The sequence below is a fragment of the Antennarius striatus genome, chromosome 6 (genome assembly GCF_040054535.1).
Source record: "Antennarius striatus isolate MH-2024 chromosome 6, ASM4005453v1, whole genome shotgun sequence".
In the NCBI taxonomy this organism is placed as follows: Eukaryota; Metazoa; Chordata; class Actinopteri; order Lophiiformes; family Antennariidae; genus Antennarius; species Antennarius striatus.
Genome location: NC_090781.1, coordinates 25,027,141 through 25,047,887, shown reverse-complemented (window position 1 = coordinate 25,047,887; position 20,747 = coordinate 25,027,141). Strand labels below are relative to the sequence as shown.

The 20,747-nt window shown below is 41.4% G+C and overlaps 1 protein-coding gene across 2 annotated transcripts; it reads right to left on the bottom strand.

Annotated features, from left to right (window-relative positions):
* Nucleotides 1-1,595: 1,595 nt before the first annotated feature.
* LOC137596939 (solute carrier family 25 member 36-A-like) lies at nt 1,596-11,555 on the bottom strand. Of its 2 annotated transcripts, XM_068317770.1 has the most exons (7): nt 11,146-11,555; nt 9,532-9,696; nt 8,209-8,286; nt 5,990-6,090; nt 4,226-4,292; nt 3,676-3,965; nt 1,596-3,592 (listed from the first exon to the last, which is right to left on the bottom strand). In XM_068317770.1, exons 1-7 carry the CDS (start codon nt 11,184-11,186, stop codon nt 3,399-3,401), a joined length of 936 nt encoding a protein of 311 aa, XP_068173871.1. In that variant the 5' UTR covers nt 11,187-11,555; the 3' UTR covers nt 1,596-3,398. The 2 variants fall into 2 exon arrangements, with proteins under 2 accessions (XP_068173871.1, XP_068173873.1); XM_068317772.1 differs by lacking the exons at nt 5,990-6,090; nt 8,209-8,286; nt 9,532-9,696; nt 11,146-11,555 and adding an exon at nt 4,704-5,971.
* Between the last annotated feature and the right edge of the window lie 9,192 nt (nt 11,556-20,747).

Sequence of the window (20,747 nt, the reverse complement as noted above, 5' to 3'; positions counted from 1 at the left end):
TTGAGATGTAAACAAGATGCCAGTCATAAAACTCCACTGGACCCAACAGGTATTTTTCTGTTTTTGCACTTTTTCCCCAAAGCTCAATTTAAAAGTGAGCATCAACCAACACCCCCAAGCACTTTGCATTCTGAAACACATTTCTGGCAGGTTGTTGAGCGTGATCCGGGGACACACTCCTACCTATCATTGCGACACTGAGTGAAACCTTACTGAGTGACTCATGCAGGCCCCGCTGGCGCTAACGGGATGCTGATGCTCACATCTGGGGATGAGCTGTGAATCAGCTGCATGTGCTTTACAGCTGAAGTCATGCCATCATTCAAGGTTCAGTTTATGGTGTAATTTTCTGAATTAATATGTCTCACGTTAGATTTAAATTGGATCTGAGAATGCAGGGAAATTTTTTTGTGGTAGACTGATGTATGAGGCAACAGGATCCAGTTATCTTTAGGGAATCTAAGTGGCTGTTAGATGTTTTCATTTTAAAATGCAAAAGTGAAAAACATTTTTTATCCTTGCACAAATGGAAGAGGGGGATAGTAGAAAATGGATTTCAGAATGAATAAAAATCATTACAAAACAATTGTAGTTATTTTTTAAATGTAATTCTTTTTTTTATTAATTTTTTATTTTGTATCATTCTTGTCATTGTTGTTATTACAGTACAGTATTTTGTTTCCAGGGACCGGATGTAATTATCTGTCTGCAAAATAAAAGCACCTATACTGATGTCGGGCTGTCGTTGAATAGAATGGAATTTTCAGTGTTCACATACAGGAATAAAATAGAGAATTACATTTTCTATTGTTAGAATGTTCAATTTTCTCATTGTACAACGTTCCGTTCCACACCTTGACTCTTATTGTGTAGACCGATGACAGCTTCCGGTCCCATAAAATGAAGAAAAAAAAAGATATTTTTTCATTCATGTTTTCAAGCAATATCATTTTGTCTTTTTTAAATTGAAAAAAAACAACCGAAAATATATTTTTTGAAAGTCTGATGGTTTAATTTTAAAAATCAAACGATCCCTTTTAAAAAAATAAAAATCAATTCATGAAATGAAAATTCAAAAAAGATCACTACACCCGGACGCAGCAGGAAGTCCTGCACATACCGGTAAACATCGCCCTCTCGTGGCTGGAGATAAAATTACAACTGAAAGCAATACGCCTTTCTATTTTGTATTGGCAGATTTAATTGTACACATGCTTATTATGTTGGATATATGTATATAATTGATTTTTATTATTTATATTTTTATACCTGCATTTTGCACCAGCAAAGTCTTGGAAAATAAAAGCATTCTTATTCTCTTACTCATGTCTGAGGGTTACAGAATTTTGTTCAGACCTTCAATGAAATACAATTTTAATTTAAAATTTCAGTGAAAGCAAAAAGATAAAATGCATAAAATTTGAGGAAAATAAGCAATGCATTTGTGCTTTTTTACATTTTAGAGCATTTTCATGAACACATTTCTTCACTGCATCTGGGAATCAACTGCATATCAAGCACCAGCAGCACTAATCTGATCAAGTTTGACTTAGTAGGCTCATCAGTGATAAAATGGAAAACAAAACTGCATCAGGAGAAGGCAACAATTTATTTAAAAAGATAAAAACAACACTGTTTGCAGCTTACATGAGAACAAGCACACATAAAACACATGAATGCCGAAGAACAACCACCAGTTGTACAAAGACTGCCGGTGATACGAGGAAGAGAGACGTCTGTAGCCGTCAAAATAAAAATTAAAGTGTTTGTACATTTGATTACGGTAAAATGAGCACCCGCTGCTCCCATCCATCACGGTTGTTGTGTGGAGGAGAAGGTGAAGCTTTTCAGAGGTCGAGCTGCGAGCCAAGCTCGTCCGACGTGGACTGGAAGCAGGGATGCTAACGGATGTGCGACAGGTTGTGTGTTTGGAGGAGTTACCATTTAGGAGCAGCAGCTCGTGCTGCTAAAGTGAGGTGAGAATTTAGCATCGTGTGTATTTGTAAGTTTGTGGTGAAGCAGAGCAGAAGAAACAACAGGATCGACTTTGTCATGTGACTAAAAGAAAGGAAGCTATCGCCACGGTAACCAATATGAAAGGAGGTGCGGCCCCAGAACAATGCTTTATTCTTATTCAGGGTACAAACAACAAGAGCAAGCAGCTTTCCTTTACAGCAGGACGTCCCGGAGCCCAAACAAAAAGCAGAACTGGTTTCCATAGCGACTGAAGTCCAGTTATTACAGGCAGACATGATTCGACACGTTCTCTAAACTTAATGTGCGCTTGTGAGAATTACATTCCTGGACTCTCGCGTCTCAGAGGATCGTCAAGTTGCAACGGAATTAAAAAAAGACGACAGGAAACTCAGACCTGAACAACTTCCTGTTTGGAGCACCGACAAGCGAATCCCACTCCCCCCCCCAGCCACACATATCCAAAAATGCACGTTTGCGTTTTTGTCACTATCGAGCACACAATTGAAACACAATCACGCTTTGTGGGGATTTTTAAATATATCTCTGATGTTAAAAATTGATGCAAAGGGTTAGATTTATTTTTTAAAGTCACAACAAGTCGGTTTAGTACGCGGGGCGTGGATATTCTGGGAATAAAACCTCAGCGTTCACGAGTGCCGGGCTCGCCCCACAGGAGTCTGAACGTCACAACGGATTCGGCTGAAAAACGTAGGATTCTCCTCAACCTTCTCCTGAATTCTGAAACTTCTCCGACCTGAAGGCTGATCCAGGCTAACCCGTAGCGTGAGCCCGGCGTCATCAGCGTACGACTCTACATTCTTTCCAGTGTGGTGACAGGTACCAGGAGCCCCACCCCCCACCCCCAGCGCTCATTGCACGTTGCGTCTGTGTTGTTCTCCGACCGCGCCTCCGTAAGCTCCACCCGTCTGCTCCGTCCCTACGGCACTAAACCAACGTCACGCGCGGATTTCCTTCTCGCTAACCTTCCCTCCCGATGCATTCTGGTCCTCTACCGGCTCTCTGATGGATGCAGAACATGCTGCACAACATTATTATATTACTTTTGAACCCCCGATCGTGTACCCACAAATAGGAACTATTTGAATGACTGTACTGGTCGTTTATTAGTAGGACTGTTAGAACAAACGCTAACTCTGAGCTTCTAGAGGCAACACAAACCGAAGGGAGAAAAAACGGATAGAAATGAACCCAGATTTCTAATCCGACTTGAGGAACGTCTCCATCCTCCTCTACTAGACCCCCAGGGGTTCAAACAAAAAGGAACCAGTTCATTTCCATCACTGACACGCAGGTCAGTGTCCTCTGACAGCTAGCGGGTCACTCTGATCGCTTCCTCTTCCGTTTTTCCAAAACCGGGTAGAGTCGAGGGTTCTTGTCCAGGTGGGGGTGGGGGAGGAGCTTTAACCCTTCATGAGGTAGACCACCACCTCGTAGGTGCACATGGTGATGGCGGTGTTGGGGATCTGTCGCACCAGATGGGTGGTGAGGCCGCGGTAGAGGGCGCGGTAGCCCTCCTCTCGGGGAACTGTCCTCAAAGTCTGGAAGAATGACTTGTACTTGGTGCCTTCCTCCCGTAGCCTCGTCCGGATCACTTCTGCAAGGGGGGGAGAGCAAATAAAAGAAGGTGAAATGAAGAAGAAGAAGAATATCGGCTAACCGCTTATGACCAATTCGTACCGTGTGGGTAAGTGATTGAGGTGGCGCAGGTCTTGGAGGTGGCAGCGGCGAGCATCATCCCCGCAAAGTCTGAAGCGTATTTGGAGCGATTCTCCTCCTCGTCCAGGCTTTGCGGCGCCTTGTACTCCAGGATGCGGCGCTTGATGCTTTCATAGATCACAAAGTGGATCACAGTCTCTGAGATGCCGGCGTAGGACGCCGACATGCCCCGGTAGAAGCCTCGCAGTCCATCCGCCTGATACACCCGACGCACGCACTCCAGCGCGCTCATCCGCTGCTCGCCGCGTTTCCTTGGAGACACGGAAAACACAAAAAAAATTCAAGCAAACGATGACGATAAAAAGTCAAGGCTCACCTTCCACAAAGGGCACTAAATTAATTGGTTCTGGAAGACATTCCGTAAGTAGAAAATTTCGTAAGTACGTATGTAGAGACATTTGTAAGTAGAGGTACCACTGTATAAGGCGCACTGTTTGGTATTTGAGAAAATTAAAGGCTTTTAGGTGCGTCTTATAGTGCGGAATATACTGTAATAAAGCCTCGTATTCACCTGGTGTCCAGCTGCAGTCGGGTCTTTACCAGCCAGATCGGATTAGTCGCTGTCGTGGCTGTAAAACCTGCGGAGGAAAAACACCTGTAGGATTACCTCGACTACAAAATCCGATGATAATATTGTCAAGCTTCAACTGGTACAAAAAAACAACAACAACTAACGTTCTAAGTATGATCTTTAAGCTGCGTTCATGTGAAAAGTTAAATGTACACATTAGTTTTGAATAAACATGGATGTAAAAGTCACAAAGGCAGCTTAGAGAGAGAAAGCAAGCCTCTCTGGAGTCTAAACTATGTGTGTGTGAGTAGGGGAGCGACTGGCTGCCAGAAAACACTGAATGTTGTGCAAAGCAATCGTCTTAAAAACCTGCTTCTGATGCAAACACCTAGACAGAAATGGAGTAGACAGAGAGGAAAAGGAGAGACAGAGAACAAGCAGATATTAAAAGAAGCACAGATCTGTGGTGAGTACTCACGCAGACCCAAGTAACTCCTCACAGATGCAGCTAGAGACCCCTGGTGGTGCGGGGGTCTCATGCCCTTTGCGAGAGGAGAGCTATGGTAGAGTTTAAGCCTAAAACAGACACAGGCTTGTGTGTAGCAAAAATGACCGGCATGCAACCATTTTACTTCCCATTCCCAGACCATTGCACAGAAGTTTTTTTTTGTTTTTTTTAACCACATCCCAGCCCCTCGTTTGAAATGATCGACACCCACCAAGACAACAGAACAGACAGAAAACACCAGAGGCCGTGTTAATTAAAACATCTGCTTTACAACAAACAAATCCATTCGCTGTGAGTGACATTTATGCAGATGACACCACGTTAGGAGGCGTAGTTGGACATGTGATAGCAGTGCTGGGAAGCTAGTATGTCCATTGTTAGCCGCGGCGGTAGCCAACTGTAACGTTAATCTCTGCACTGTCGAAGGATGAAGGATCTAAGTCACACGTGTCAAACTCGAGGCCCGGGGGCCAAATGTGGCCCGCCACATCATTTTATGTGGCCCGTGAGAACATCAAAGGTCAGAGTGTCTAAAATTAGTTTGCTTTGACCAAAAACTACATTTCCCACAATGCACTAAGCCCATTTTAACATAGTCATAAAAAGGACTTGCAACTGTTATGTTTATAACTTTAATAAGTAATAAATTCAGAGTGATTTAACATGAAGGAGTAGTTACATTTATGTTAAGTTACATTTAGTTACATTTATAAGTTACATCTGGCCCTTTGATGTGTGTGCTGACGTGGCCCTCGGTGATCTAAGTCATGACTCGCTAAAAGTGGCGGCACCTTGAACCCAGACACGCAAAGTGTGTGCTGTATGTATGTACACACACACACACACACGCACACACACACACACACACACACACACACACACACACACACACACACACACACACACACACACACACACACACACACACACACACACACACTAAAGTCAGAATTAAATGTAGGCTTTTGATGTGGTACGTTTGAACCTGCTGTCACATGATGGTGAGGTTGGTACCGTATTTAGGTCAGGGAAACAGGATCGTCTTGTTTTTAATACACAGGGTGTTGCACGTCATCGGATTTTTTTACGCTTAATCAACTGTTCTAACGCTGTGAAGAAAGTAACAGCAGGAGCTGTTACGGTAACGCCATAGAGTGTGATGGGAATGTTTCTTTGGGTTTTTTTTAGGTTATTGTAGAGTAAAAAAGCCTCACACGTCAGTGAATGTCACCCTGATGGGATACATGTATAGTTACCTGCCATTCCAGCCGACGCGATGTGTACCTGTTTGGAGTCTGGTTCCAACACACCGTTCAGTTTCTCTTTAGACGTGGAGTAGACGGCGAAGTAGATCGCTCTGTGGAAGGAGAACAAATAGACAAAGAGGAATAAACCTGGTTTCTGTGTCTGAATGCAGAAATAATTCATCCCAGTCACCCGTGGGGGGTGGGGGGGTTGTTCATTATAATGCATAAACCAGTTAAAGCGTCCATGTGTCGGGTTCTGCTTTAATGAGCTTTGATATGTATTCAGTGTGGAGCTGAGAGCAGAAGCAACATCCTCAGCAAATCAGCCTAATGAGACGCAAAGACCTGTTTTCATTTATTGGTGATAATCACCGTCATTATGCTGTTATGTGTGTTTTTTTGTCTTCTAGCTGAGAGACACAACCTGGTCCTCCAGAAAATTATTTGTCATATATTTCTTGTTTGACTGTTAAGAATGTGACGCCCACGGGTCTCTACACGACATCGATCAACTGTTCTGTTCTATGTTTTTCCTCCTTTGGGGTATCGATCGGATGTGATCACGACTGTGTGAGCAGGAAGGAAGTGCACGGAACCAGATATCCTGTGATTGGAATAGGATCTCATTCATATGTGGACATAAACGGGAACCCAAGTAATGAAAGCGTATAAGGGTTCTCCTCCTTCTCCTCCACCTTAAAATACAATTGATGTTTTCCCCACCTCTACTAATGCTTCAGAAAGCATCACTTTGGATAATTATCACTATGACACACTTGTCTGCTTCCTCTGTAATTAACGCAGTTATTGAGTCAAAAACCACAAATTCACTTGAAGAATGTTTCCATAAACCAAAGGAAATGGAGTTGAATACAGAAGAGCTTTGAGACGCAACTAAAATCAATTTAATCCATTCCAACCCCCAAAACCCCCTAAATTATGAAAAAAACAACATATTTCTATCAACCAATAGACATGCAGACTTAACCTGTGTATAATTAATTATATATGAGTTACATAAACAATGATAAAGAATGAAAAGAAGCTCAAAAGTCATGAGAACACAGACAACAAACCTAAATTGTGTACTGATCCTGTGGAGTTAAAATCAGAGCTCTGGACGCTCGGCTGCCTTCCTCTGCTTTCGTTATTCATTCATGCGAGATGCTAACAAAACTCTCCAAATGCTCTTAGCATTGGCACCTGCTAGCAGCGCTAACTGCCACCTGCCCCCATTAGGCTCCGCTTTGCAGCCGTCATTATGGGTAATTAATGATAACGACTGGAACATGCCACCACCTGTCCCTCGGTAATTGAATTTCCAGCACAAAAATGAAATGTTTTCAACGCGCTGCTGCGAAAGCACAGAAGACGAATGAGAGCAGGATGACGACGCGTTTGTGTTTGTCTCACATAGGAGCATCTCTTCTTACGGTTATGTGTCCTGAACTGATGTGGGAACAGAACAAAGTCAATATTTGTGCAAATCCCACGAAGAATCAGCTGCCAACGAGTGAGAACAGTAAACGTTTAAGAAAACTCAGAAGAGACAAGAAGTTCAGGACCCTTCTTCTGTAATTTTAAGTTCCAAACTCAAAAGAACAGCTTGTTTCCCAGGTTCTTAGTCCTGGTTCTCCTTGGTTTATGATCACACTGCTTTAATTGGGGTCAAAATGACCGTGGCAGCTTTGGTTAGAGAGAACTGGCATAAGTTAGGCCATTCAAATGATTAAGCGCTTAGTGCAGGTTAGGCTGTCAAACACTGAGCAGCACAAAACTATTAGTGAACAGTTCAGAGACCCCAGAACTGGAGAACCATCTGGAAACTCTGAACCAAATTTTCTTTGTTTCAAAAAGAACTTCTTCCTTTCTTCTTCATTCGTGTGGTGCAGCGATGTGCTGGCAACGTGTGTGGAGCGTCTCCCCGCCTCCTGCGACCCCCGTGACCCGCGAAGGTGGAAGAAGCGGTTCGGGAAAATGAACGAGTGAATATAAAATTTAATAAAACAGAATGTAAAATGTAATTAAATAAAACCCAAAGTCAATTTCAGGAAAATCTCTTTTTAGCAGATTTTTGCATAGACCTGCTTATATGTGACAAACAGTAATAAACACAAAATACAATGTCAAAAAAACAAGTCGACAGAAGGCAGTACTTAATCGTAGTTTCCAACTCATGGAGGGAAGCAAGGTTAAAAATCCAATAATAAAAAGTCGTGATGTCTTACCTGGAAGGTGCCACACCCACCAGGTTTGGTCCCAAGCCTCTGAAGAGAGAACGAGGTCCTTCTTTCTCCAAAATCAGCCTGAAAATCAAACACAAACAAAGATTCTGACTATCAAGCACAGAGACTGGACTAATTGTCTACTTTATTGGGCAGATTTAATCCCTTCAGCAAATAATCCGGACAAATTAGATCTACAAGAATGATTTATGGGTCCTAGGACCCATAAATCCTGGCAAACCTGCAAAAAATCTTACAAGAAAACAAAGCAGATTGGTGATCAGTGCAGCGTTCTCCTCTGTCAAGGTCACTACATTCTGATATACTTGTCTGAAAACACAGCAACCAGACAAGATTGTTATCAGTCTCTATTAAGATCACCTAAAAGCAGACAGCCTATATTTGACGAGTGTTTTCTGCAAATGCACACAAAATCTAGCATTGTGGCTTATTTCTGAGCAGGCGTGGGCTGGACTACCTGTGTTTCAGAATGGAACTGTAACTGATTTATTGTGGAGCACCAGAGGAGCTGGGATTCTTTCATCTCGATATCGCTCTGTTGCTTTGTCACTGGCGTGACATGCCCAAGTGATTTGTTGTATGACCAGTTTTTCAGTTTGACCGCCTGTTATGACTTTCTACATAAAACTGTCGCTGGCAACAATCTTTTATTTTTGTGGAAAATGGTGTCAAATCCTACTAACAGACAAACACTGGGGAAAACAGAACCTCCTTAGCAAAGGTAAAAATAACCTGAAGCTGGTTTGGCTTAAATGACAGGATATCTAAAATATTTAGTGAACATTTTGACTACTTCCAGATCCTACTTTTAGGGTTTAACTACATGCAAACTTACACACTGGGCAACTATTCCTGAAAAAGTTCACAAAGAAGAAGAATCAGTCTTATTTGCTTTCATGCTCCCTCAGATATTTCAGTAAAACTAGTCCCTCCTCCATCTTTTTCTTTTGAACACATCGTTACAGTTGAGGCGCATTTGACTTTCAGAGCTGGAGTGTTTGCAGTTATGAAGCAAGCATGACCGTATATTCATCAGAACAGAAGGTGGAGGCCATGAAACTCTGAATAAAACCTGAATTCTAAATAAGCGCTTGAGGCGGAAGCCTTTGTCACCCAATTCTAGGGAAAACTTGCATTTACATTTATGATCTTCTGGAATATTATAAATATTTTATCACTGCCTCATGATTCCAGACCTATACAATATATAAAAGCCTGTAAGAGAGTAGAAGCAAATATGAATATATCAATTAAAACCCTGTCAATGTCAAAGACAAAGCAGTCTGAGAAATACTGTACACCCACTTGAGACAGTGCAGGGGCCCGGGCGGGGCCACGCGGGCCACGCTAGCTCCATTAACAGCGCTGAGATGAACCCCAGACACATAGAGAGTGATGGTGGACGACTGCAGACGGGTCTTCAGGACTTCCAGTGGGCAAGTCAATATGGCTCCAACCGTGCCCCCACATCTGGAAGGAGAGACAGACGTAAACGATGATGGTGATACAGTGAAGAATCACCAGTTTCACCTGAGAGAATAAAACAACTCAATACGTTTTAGTGACGCCAGAACCTCAGCAACAGACGGGATTGTGTGCAGGAAGACAGACGTCAGTGATGCAGTTACAGGAATTCTAACGATTCCTGACACGTGGACTTTAAACAGAATAGAAACAAAGAGCCAGTCTGGAATGCTTTACGTTCATTTGGCTTCCATTTAGCACCACATGACATTCCAGACTCACAAAATGCATTCACGTATCAGCATGATAATAATAATAACAAATAGAAATCTGAAACAAAAACTTGTGCTTTCAGTGTTTTTATGGCTGGAAACAATCAGCTGATAGAATAACAATAAATTACAGAAAAACACATAAAACGTTTCATATCTGAAAACATATGAGCAAAGATATTAAAACAAGCATCGGGACATCTGTTTATGATCAGTTTGTGCATTTCTATAAACTTGATATCAACATTTACAATGAACAGGTAAAGAAACTGAATATATTGACCACATCAGCGACAGGATATCAGTAATCGAAATGTTGGGTTAATTTTTAATCCACACTGCAGAGGGAGAAGTCTGTGTGTGTGATTGTTGTGATGCAGGAAGTCTGGAAACAGTTAATATCAACCAAATGTAACTGATAAACATGAACCAGCGGAAAAAAATTATGGTTTAATTAAAATTATTAGTTTTAGAATATGGAAAAGATGCGTTCTGGTACATTTAGGCGATTTTCATGGCGTTACAATTCTGCTAAAAGCCTGCAAATCTAGTGCAGGAAAAATATGATTTTACAAAAGTTCAATAAGTTCCACGTCTGCCAAAACTCGCATTGCATGTCTAGGGTTGCTTGTGCATATTTGTATTTGATTTAGAATCGTTTGCATTGTCATTTTCACCTTTGGTGGAGCAGCGCGACTGAAAAAAACGAGCCTCCAGCGTGACGTTTGAACGTTACATCAGTCGTATTTGAATAAGGATTATTTCCCGAACGCTACGTCCACGCGTGTTTATAGAACCCGCTTTTATAAACAGTTACTCCGTGAAACGACGGATATACACGCGTGAAAGTGACGTGGAAAAAAAAAACCACGTTCCTGTGGAATGACAAAACCGCTACGACGGTTCACAACGAACACGAGAACGAACGAACGAAGGTGTTTTGGAGTCTTTGAAAATGTGACATTGGGCGTTCACGGGTGGGTACACATGGCCACGCCGCCAGTTAGCTGCTGCCGGACATGTTTGTGTTACCGTGGGTCACATCGTTACACAATTCCCACGTAATGAAAAAAAAGAAAACATTCAATTCTATTGAAAAGAACTAGCCAAACAAGCTAGCAACTCTTAGCTGGTACCTAGCATCTAGCTAGCTGTGCGTTGCGTGTCCGTAAAGAATACTCACCCTCCAGCAAACAGATGAACTAAAGTGTCTCTTTGGCTCATTGTGGATCATATTCGGGAACCGTCCACGGGACACCACACGGGGGGTAAAGATGGGGGAGAACGTGCAGAAACACGGTGATGACGTCCCAGGGCTAGCGTGTGAATGTGTGCCGTGGTGGAGGTCAGCTGCGTGGAGAGAGCGAGGACATATAACAGCTAGCTTAGCTCTGCTAGCATGCTTGCTATAGCTGCGATAAAAATGTATCTGCGTCACAGCGACAAAGTCTGATTATCAATAATATTGGTGAAATATTCCAGTCTTCCTGTATCAATATCACCCACGAACTCGCCTTGGCCTCGCCAGCGTCGACATGCCCTACTTCTGTTTAACTCGGTGGGTTAGGTCGCGGTGGTTATTGTCGAATGGGAAACCACAAAACAGAGGCGCTGATTGGCTGAGGCCGAACGTAGACACGCCCCCCTCTCACGGCCGTTTCACGTGATGTGCTTTTATTTTGAAAGGACAATGATTGTCACGCAGCTTGAGAATGTGAAACAAATTGTCGTTTATTATGCAAACAATAAAAAAAATCTAATAAAAATACAGTAAAATAGCATATGAAAATAGAATAATATCCATCCTCGTTGCTAAAAATACAATTACAATACATTAACAGTAAATAGACACACAAATAGGTGATGAGTTCAATACACACATTAAAAAAAAAAAGTGTTACACAACGTATTTGTCTTGGTTATTGTTCCTGTCCTGACCCCCCAGGACAAAATGAAAGGACAACAATCATAATTGTGTCATATCCCGTTGCTCAATAAACATACACAGAACTGTGTAGTAATTACAATAAAAGAGCATTCTGAGAAAATTGAAACAAATAATCACATATTCCGAGTTACCAATACCTAATATAACGCACATGTGGAAGAGTAACATTCATGGTTATTTACTGTTAAATAATACAGTAAAAATCAAGACAACATTATTGATTTGTCTCTCATTGGCGTTATCAATAAAATACCACAGTATACAAGTCATCACTAGCAAACGCAGGCCTAAGTACTTCAGCCTCAATCACAATGAAAATGATGCACCATCGTTTGGGAAAATGTGTCTCTATAGCCACAAAAATTGTATGATATTGTTTTTAAAGATTAAATTAAAAACATTTGAACTTTTTATATACTTCCACTGTTTCTGTTCTCAATAGTCAGGTCCATTGTCTGGTCCAAATATCTACAGGACAAACTTTCCCACTGGAACTATGTTATGTAACACTGCTTGACTTGGAAGGACTTAAAAAGCTTAAAAAGAAAGAGCTGATTGTTGTCGTCTGCCAGCAAATCCTGCTTGGGACACACGTTTGACATATTACACACATATGATGTAGTTATAGAAAAAATGTTATTCAGACGGACTTGATCTCAATCCATTTTGGTGTATCTGATCTAAATATTCTGACACACAGAGGTTCTTTGTGCGTCTACTTTGGGGAAGAGTGTGTTTGTGTAAAAGCAAGGGAAGGGGAGGCGAAGTGACGCACGAGACCCGGAAAATGAAGTTTACCAATTTAGACAACATGATGAAATCCTTACGCCGCTTCATTTCATAATTAAAAACTGGGGTGGATCATGCGCCGCAGTTCCTTCTGAAATCACGTTAGTGTCTAACTGTACTGAAGACGAAATAAAACCAGCGTGCCTCCTGGAGTCAGTGACCTGAGCTTGTTTGCTGACGTCCTGGAACTGTTATCTCAACATCTTTGTCTTGTCTTAATGCACATGACACAGCTATGAGATATTTAGAAGCATAAGTGAAATAAACTCAACTGGACCTTCAGAGAAGCTTGAAGACCATCTGGAACCCACACCCAGCCATACAGGCTGGTCCTTCTGGTCTTTCTGACATCAATTCAAAGCATGTTGTCTTGCATAGCAGCTAAATGGTGTGTGTTTTAACACCTCTTCCATTCTCTCAGCTGGTTATGAGGTCAGAGTCCAGAAAAAACTGTCTTCACACCAACGACTCCGTATTTCTGGTTGCTTCAGGATTAGGATACTGAGGGTGATGCGTTAAGATCTTCATCACCAATCAACATCTACATGACGACTTCCTGTCGTAGACTCCCCTGTCCGGTTGTCTATTGTCTGGTCGTTTCTTTCACATGCATGACCCTCTTGTTGACCCGGCTTTAAATTACATCGTAAATAAATTCCTTTCTTTGAAGTTTCTTTGAAGCTGAGGTGAATTTAATTAACACGATATCACGATATAATTCATGTAGGATAGTGAAATCCTGGACAGGATCCTCTCTTGAGGCCCCATCTGTTTCCGGAGTCCTAAATTCCAGCTGTTGACAGTCACAATGCAAGAATGATTTTTTTCAGAGCAGCCTAGCAACAAATAAAAACAGGCAAAGTCAGATTTATATTGCATTCCGTTGCATTAATGTTAAATTTCGGAGGACGTGTGACAAAACCAAATTTGAGCTGAGAAAATAATACTGCCTGTGTTGTACTGCATGTTGTACTGCCCATTGTACTGCCTAGGTTGTACTGCCTGTTGTACTGCCTGTTGTACTACCTATGTTGTACTGCCTGTTGTACTGCCCATTGTACTGCCTGTTGTACTACCTATGTTGTACTGCCTGTGTTGTACTGCCTGTTGTACTGCCTGTGTTGTACTGCCTGTGTTGTACTGCCTGTGTTGTACTGCCTGTGTTGTACTGCCCGTTCTATTGCCTGTGTTGTACTGCCCGTTGTACTGCCTGTGTTGCACTGCCTGTGTTGTACTGCCCATTGTACTGCCCGTTGTACTGCCCATTGTACTGCCTGTTGTACTGACTGTGGTACTAACTGTGTTGTACTGCCTGTGTTGTACTGCCTGTTGTACTGCCCGTTGTACTGCCTGTGTTGTACTGCCTGTTCTACTGCCTGTGTTGTACTGCCCGTTGTACTGCCTGTGTTGTACTGCCTGTATTGTACTGCCCGTTGTACTGCCTGTGTTGTACTGCCTGTTGTACTGCCCGTTTGTCCTGCTTGAGTTGTGCTGCCCGTTGTACTGGTGTTGTACTGCCTGTTGTACTGCCTGTGGTACTACCTGTGTTGTACTGCCTGTGTTGTACTGCCAGTTGTACTGCCTGTGTTGTACTGCCTGTGTTGTACTGCCCGTTGTACTGCCCGTATTGTACTGCCCGTTGTACTGCCTGTTCTAATGTGGTTCTGAGAGGACTGCAATTTCATCTGTGCTGTATGTTGTGCAGACATGGTGCATTTGACAATAAAGCTGACTTTATTGGCTAAATCCACATTCTAATCAGAATGTGGATTTAGCCAAAATGAAGGACAATGGGAAATTTTTGGGGGTTTCCTGTTTCAGAACCTACATGTCAACAGATAGAAAGTCATAAAACCATTCAGAGCAAAACCAAAACAAGGGCAAAAAAATGAGTTGATATCTGTGATGGACGCGGCCTGAACTCTGGGCCCGCGAGCCGTTTGCCAAACAGAAGTATTTTTGGTCTCTGCTGTTTGTTTTGGCCGTCCGGGCCGAGGCCAACATTTTGGTGTCTTCCGTGAAGGTCAGTCTTGAAATAGTCAAATAAAATGTTAGTCTAAACTTTGAGAGCAAACATTCTTTCTGGGACATTTAGCCGGCCTCTGAACACAAACATGGGTCCTGACACTAAAGTAGGATTTGGACAATGAGGACAACGCTGTACTGTCTTTTCATGTTGGGATTTATTTTGATCTTTTGTTCAAAATGTGTGCATTAATGGAAATTAATGAGAAATGAATTAATTCAGATGGAGAATAATAATGTTTACATCTCTTTCTACAAACCAAAGTTTTATTATTCCTGATTTCAATTTATAAAAAAATCGAAAACACTGCATGTCAATCACTTGTCATGAATTTTAATAAAGCCCCGGTCAGGATGTGCGTTGGTTCCTGTCCCATCTGGATTAGCAGAAAGCATTGAATGACAACCATATTAGGGTGCTCCATTGATTTAGGGAATCCCTTACTGTTAAGTAATCCCTGGCAGGTCCTGTGGACCATATTAGGAACATTTATGTTCTTTATTCACCAGGAAACACTGACTAGTAGATCGGGTGCAGAAATATAAAGGAAAAAGGGCATCTTATGTGTCTTAATGTTTTATTACCTCATAATAATTATTCCATCATCATCACTGAGAGGGTTATATTAATTTAATTTATACAAATGCAGTGTATGTGAATAATGAATTCATCTTTATTACTGTTTGTCTTCTGAATAGATCTGTGACGTGAGAACACCATCAGTGATCGACCATCGTTTGATCACGAGATGAGATCCATACTGTTTATATTCCAGCGTAACATGATGGTGAAACACGGGTTGAACTTTAAACATTTTCAGGGCACTGGGTTTATGTGATCAACGTGACGAAGGAGCTATCAGTACAGATACTCGTGCTTCGCTCACGTGTTACCTGGGTCAGTGCTGCACCTATTTGTGGTCAACTTCAAAGAGTCGACCCTTCATCTGAGGTAGAGGATGATTCTGTGAACAGAGAAAGTTCACATCTGACATTTTGAAAGTGAAAAGTGACCTGTGTGTACAATGTCAACTTCATCACCACATTTCTAAATGACACAAACTCTGGACCCTCTAGTTCAGGGGTGGGCAATTAATACTTACAAGGGGCCACATGAGAAACCTGAATTGTGTCAGAGGGCCACACCAGCAATAACCTGAACTTAATTCTCAACTTTCTTCCATTGTAAAATGAACTAAATTTAATATTTTGAATAGCTGGTGCTGATAATGGGAAAAATAAAACTGAGGTTTACCTGTATAATTACAGATTAGATTTTTTTTTTTTAATGAAAGTCCCCTACATGTAGAAATAATCTTGGTTTGTGGACATTAGCCTGCTCCTCTACCAAGTTTCTTTAAAATGTATAATATAGTCAAAAGACAACCCAATTTTTGCAATGATTATTAAAAAAAAAAAATCAAATATATGGGTTATTCCCTGTCATTTACCTAAAATGTCTATTTTCCCCAGATTTTTCAGTTCCTCTAAACTCTATGGAACATTTTGTCCCCTTTCAGCCCATTGTTTCTGCTTACTGGCTTGAAGCTGCTTAAGTTCCCTCACACACTCCTGTAGGCCCACATCAAATCATCTCACTGACTGAGTTCAACTTTACTTTCTCTGATAGTAATTCACAAGCTGTATAAAATCTTGATCCGCAAAATAATTGAAAACCTCAGCAGTCACATGAAACGTCGATGAAACCCAATGTTTCCCTTTAAATAATTGGCGGCTTAGCAATGGAGTCTCCGGATTTTATTTCTATCTGCAAAATGAATTGTGTTTTGATTTCACCTTGTAAAAATGATATTAAATGTCTATTTTGTTTGCATATCCTGGCGGATGGTTATCTGAAAGATAATCAAGGCAGCTCTCAAGTATGCACTCACTGCAGGCTGTTAGAATTAAATTAGTGTCTCCTGACGTTCACACACATCTGAATGTCATGCGTCATTTGGATTCTCTCTAAATTATATCCACAAAGCGTTAGCATTACTGCAGCTATAGGTCGCTATATAGTATGGAGACAACATATTATACGCTCGTAAGGCCTCCAGAAAATGACATGAAGTTTTTCACATTTCCAAAAGTACATATTACTCCCACATGCCACATACATACCGTTCCAAATCAGCCACACCACCCCCGTCATCCCCGTCCCATGACTTCCATTGGTGCAGAGCAGAGTGGGAGGGAAGAAGGTCATGCTAAGTGGTTGCACGTTCAGCAGCTGGGCTCATATGACTGCCGTACCTTCAGATATTACTGCAATGGAAGCTAAAGCCAATGATCCATTTCCTCTGGAATGCCTGATTCAATCACTATAATAATGACAGATTTCCGTGACCGTTTTGCCGATGCAAGAATCAATTTGGGGCTTTATTTGAAAGGAAGAATCCCACTACAAAATATAGTACCCTAATAATTACATAAGACATCAGCTAAAACGTCATGTGCTCTGAACAGCTGATGTAAGGTCACACTAAACTAATGCAGATTCTTGTTATAATCTTGTTATGTCATTAGCCTCTTATGGTAGCATATAACATCACAGCATTGAAATGTCATTGAGGACAAAGTTGTAAAATGACAAGAGGCAATTTGTGTGAAGAGTTAGATGAGAAAATCGATGCCACTCTTACGTCTCTAATTCCCTGCGAGACCCGAAAAACTAGTTAGCTAGCCTACTTTAATTATTATTGTATAATAGTGACACACTTCCTGAATTGTGTTTTTCATCACTTTTTCTTTTTAGGCTCTTGTTTCTTCTGTTTCAAGATGAAAGATTTGACTTTAGTTACTGACATTCTCCAGAGACGCAAGATTTTCAGATCAGTGGTTTAATGAACAAAAATACAAATCCAAGCTTAACAAGGAGCTACGAAAAGAGAACGTGAAACGAGGACAGGGGGCAAGGGACATGAAAATAAAGGAGAACAGACAGGAAGTGTAAAGCATGGGAGGTAACTTACAAAATAAAATAATAAGCAGTTACATAAAGCCGGAAGACCAAAATCGTGACATAACTCTTGTCTGGTGTAGGGTTTCGTCTGCTCAAATCTTTGGGGTCTCCTTACGTTGCATAATGCGCCAAATATTTTAGATTTTATTTTGTTGAAATGCATGCAGAATGTGGTTGCATGTCTGAAACAAGCAGAACTTTCTCTGAGAAAGTACAGACGTGTGTGTATCCTTTAATAATGAATGCGCGTTCACAAATATGCAGATGAATGCTGCACAAATTCATGCTTGTATAAACTGTCTCCAAGCCATGCGCTCCTTCTTTTCTCCCGTTGGGACATTCTGTGGTCGTCTTTGACATGGAAAACGTATTTTGGTCGACGCCCAAACCAAAACCCAATGTTTTCTCAATATTCGAATGAAACCTGATAAAAGTCAAAGTTTCAACATTAGCCCCGGTCTGCTTCAACACGCGCTGGCCAACGTTTATTCTGGCTATTGTCTCAGTTCATTGGTGGTGAACAGAGTGGTGCATTTAGCAGCTAGAGAGACGGATATTACCCTTTGGGGGGGGGGGGGCTGAATGAGAGCACAGATAGAGCTTACAGATGCATAGTGGATGTTCACTGGGGGAGAGGAACAATAAGATCTCTTCCCTGGAGCTAGCATGTTATGTTGATTTTGCGCTCACAGTGTGTCTCAGCTGCAGAGACACTGGCAGGTTTTGCATCTCAGATGAGAACGGAAGCAGACAAATGAAACTGGTCAGATGAGTTTGTCTGCAGGATCCACTCATGGGCGTCTGGGGTAGCGGGCCAGTCGGCATCAATAACGTTCAGCCAGTAAATACCCCTCATGAGGCTGGGAGTTGAGTGTTGACTTAAGTCATTTTCAGGGTCATTGTGAAACTCAGAATTCACAAAAAGACAGTAGGTAGAGTGTGAAACATCCATCCATCCATCCATGAGAAGACTGCAACAGCCGCTTATCCACCTCGTGGATCATGTGTCTGCTGGAGCCTATCTCAGCTAATGATGGGCGAGAGGCAGGGTACACTCTGGATGAAACGCCAGCTCGTGAAAGACAAACAACTGTGCACACTCACATTCCGTACAGGTAAACTGCATGTTTCTTGTGTTGGGAGGAAGTTGGAGAATCTGAAGAGAACCCATGTAGACACTGGGAGAACAAACTCCACCCAGACAGGAAGTGAACAGTGTTGCCCGCTGCACCACTTCCTGTTAAACTAGAATTAAATTGATCCATACTTATTATATCCAGTCACGTTTTCCTTTCCTGTCAGTTATTCAATTCCCAACAATTGCCAGACCCTGGAATCCCGAAGAAACTGGACTTTTCAGGAAATTTCAAGTTTGAATAGGTCAACTTTGACTTACACTTAAATTGGTCGTGAGTCATATGATGTCCTATTAGGCACACTAACGGCCTTAAATGACTGTAAGGAACCATAACAGCACCTGTGAATCATCTGTAAAGGTTAAACATCCTTGAAGGCCGAATCTGAAGCCGTTGGATTTCTGTGTAGGGCTTGAAGACTTCTGGAGGGAAGTCTTCATCTCAAAGCTCATCCTGTCTACCTAGGTTCCACATAAAGATCATTATATCTCCAAATGAAGTCAGTCATCTACGACACCGATCTACAGAATCAGTACATGATAACAATGACAAGATGCTCGGTGGGGAACATAGACTGAAATACGTCTGTATGCCATTGTTAGCTTTTTCCTAAATGTTGCTAAACCTAGCCATACACCTGTCATAGCTGTCATGCCACTTTGATATCTTAGTTTCTTTTTAGCTTTAATGTCTTTCATTTTATTTCTGATCTCCTCACTTATATAAACCTGTTGACAGTTGGAACAGGCACCTGTTGATATTGTGATGAGAACAAGATCAACAATGTCGGGGTCAAAACGAGGCGAGGACCCTTCTTGTGACGTCGTCATCTGTGCTGGGGATGTTGGTTTTAATGTTCAAAGGAAGATTATGTGTGAATGCAGTCCATACTTTGAGTGAGTAATTTATTGATTATTAATGTGAGCTGATAGAGTTACAGTTCATCTTCTGATAACACTCACCACCAGGTGGTGTCAAGTGCCAAGAACGTGCTTCTTTTTTGGTTTGGTCACAGCCACTGAATTACTTTTCTTTATTCCCAGGTGTCTTTTCTTGTGTTCTGCTAGAGGACCTATTCCCATCCCAGGTGTGTCTGCAGAGGTGATGGCGGTCATCATTGACTTTGCATACTCTGGTTCCGTCTTTGTGACAGAAGAGAACGTTCAAGATCTGCTCATAGCAGCTGATTATTTGAATATACCTGATATTGTAGAGCTATGCAACAGCGTCCTGGAAGAGAATCTCGCTCCAGAGAACTGCATTGGCGTCCGTCGGTTCACCATCTCAGGTCCTAAAGTGCAGCGCAAGGCTCACTTCCTGTTAATGAACAGGTTTGAAGAGGTGGTTTCTAGCGAGGAGTTCCTGGAGCTCAGTTTGCAGGAACTCTCTGACATCCTTAACAGTGATGAGCTCAATGTGAGTGACGAGAAAACCGTGTATGAGGCCGCCGTTAGGTGGATCAACCATGCACCTGAGCAAAGAACCTCACATTTACCTGCACTCTTGTCAAAGGTAAGACAACGTTCTGTCATCACGCTTTGTTTAAATGTTCAGGCTCAGTATTTGGATCATTCTTTTACAGGAAAAATAAATAAAATTATATAAATACCATACTAGTATACTATTATATAAATATTATATGATATATATTAATCATATATTATACATTATTATTATTATTATTATTATTATTATCATCATCATCACATTATTATAATAACATTAGAATAATAATAATTATTATTATATTACAATATCTAAATTATTATATTATAAAAATAATTATATGGTTACACGGGTGCTTTTATACCTGCAGCTAAATTAAATTTTAATCAGGATAAAGTAACAAAAATATATTCTTTGTTTATTTTTTGTGTGAATCCTGTCAATACAAAAATATCGCTAAAGTTAAAAGTCTTAAC

What these genes read in the sequence shown, in the direction of transcription:
- LOC137596939 (XM_068317770.1), bottom strand. Translation starts at nt 11,186, where the DNA reads ATGAGCCAAAGAGACACTTTAGTTCATCTGTTTGCTGGAGG. An exon ending in CGACTGCAGCTGGACACCAG is followed by an intron (nt 3,966 to 4,225) that starts GTGAATACGAGG and finishes CGTGTCTCCAAG; the next exon opens with GAAACGCGGCGAGCAGCGGA. An exon ending in CTCAATCACTTACCCACACG is followed by an intron (nt 3,593 to 3,675) that starts GTACGAATTGGT and finishes CCCCCCTTGCAG; the next exon opens with AAGTGATCCGGACGAGGCTA.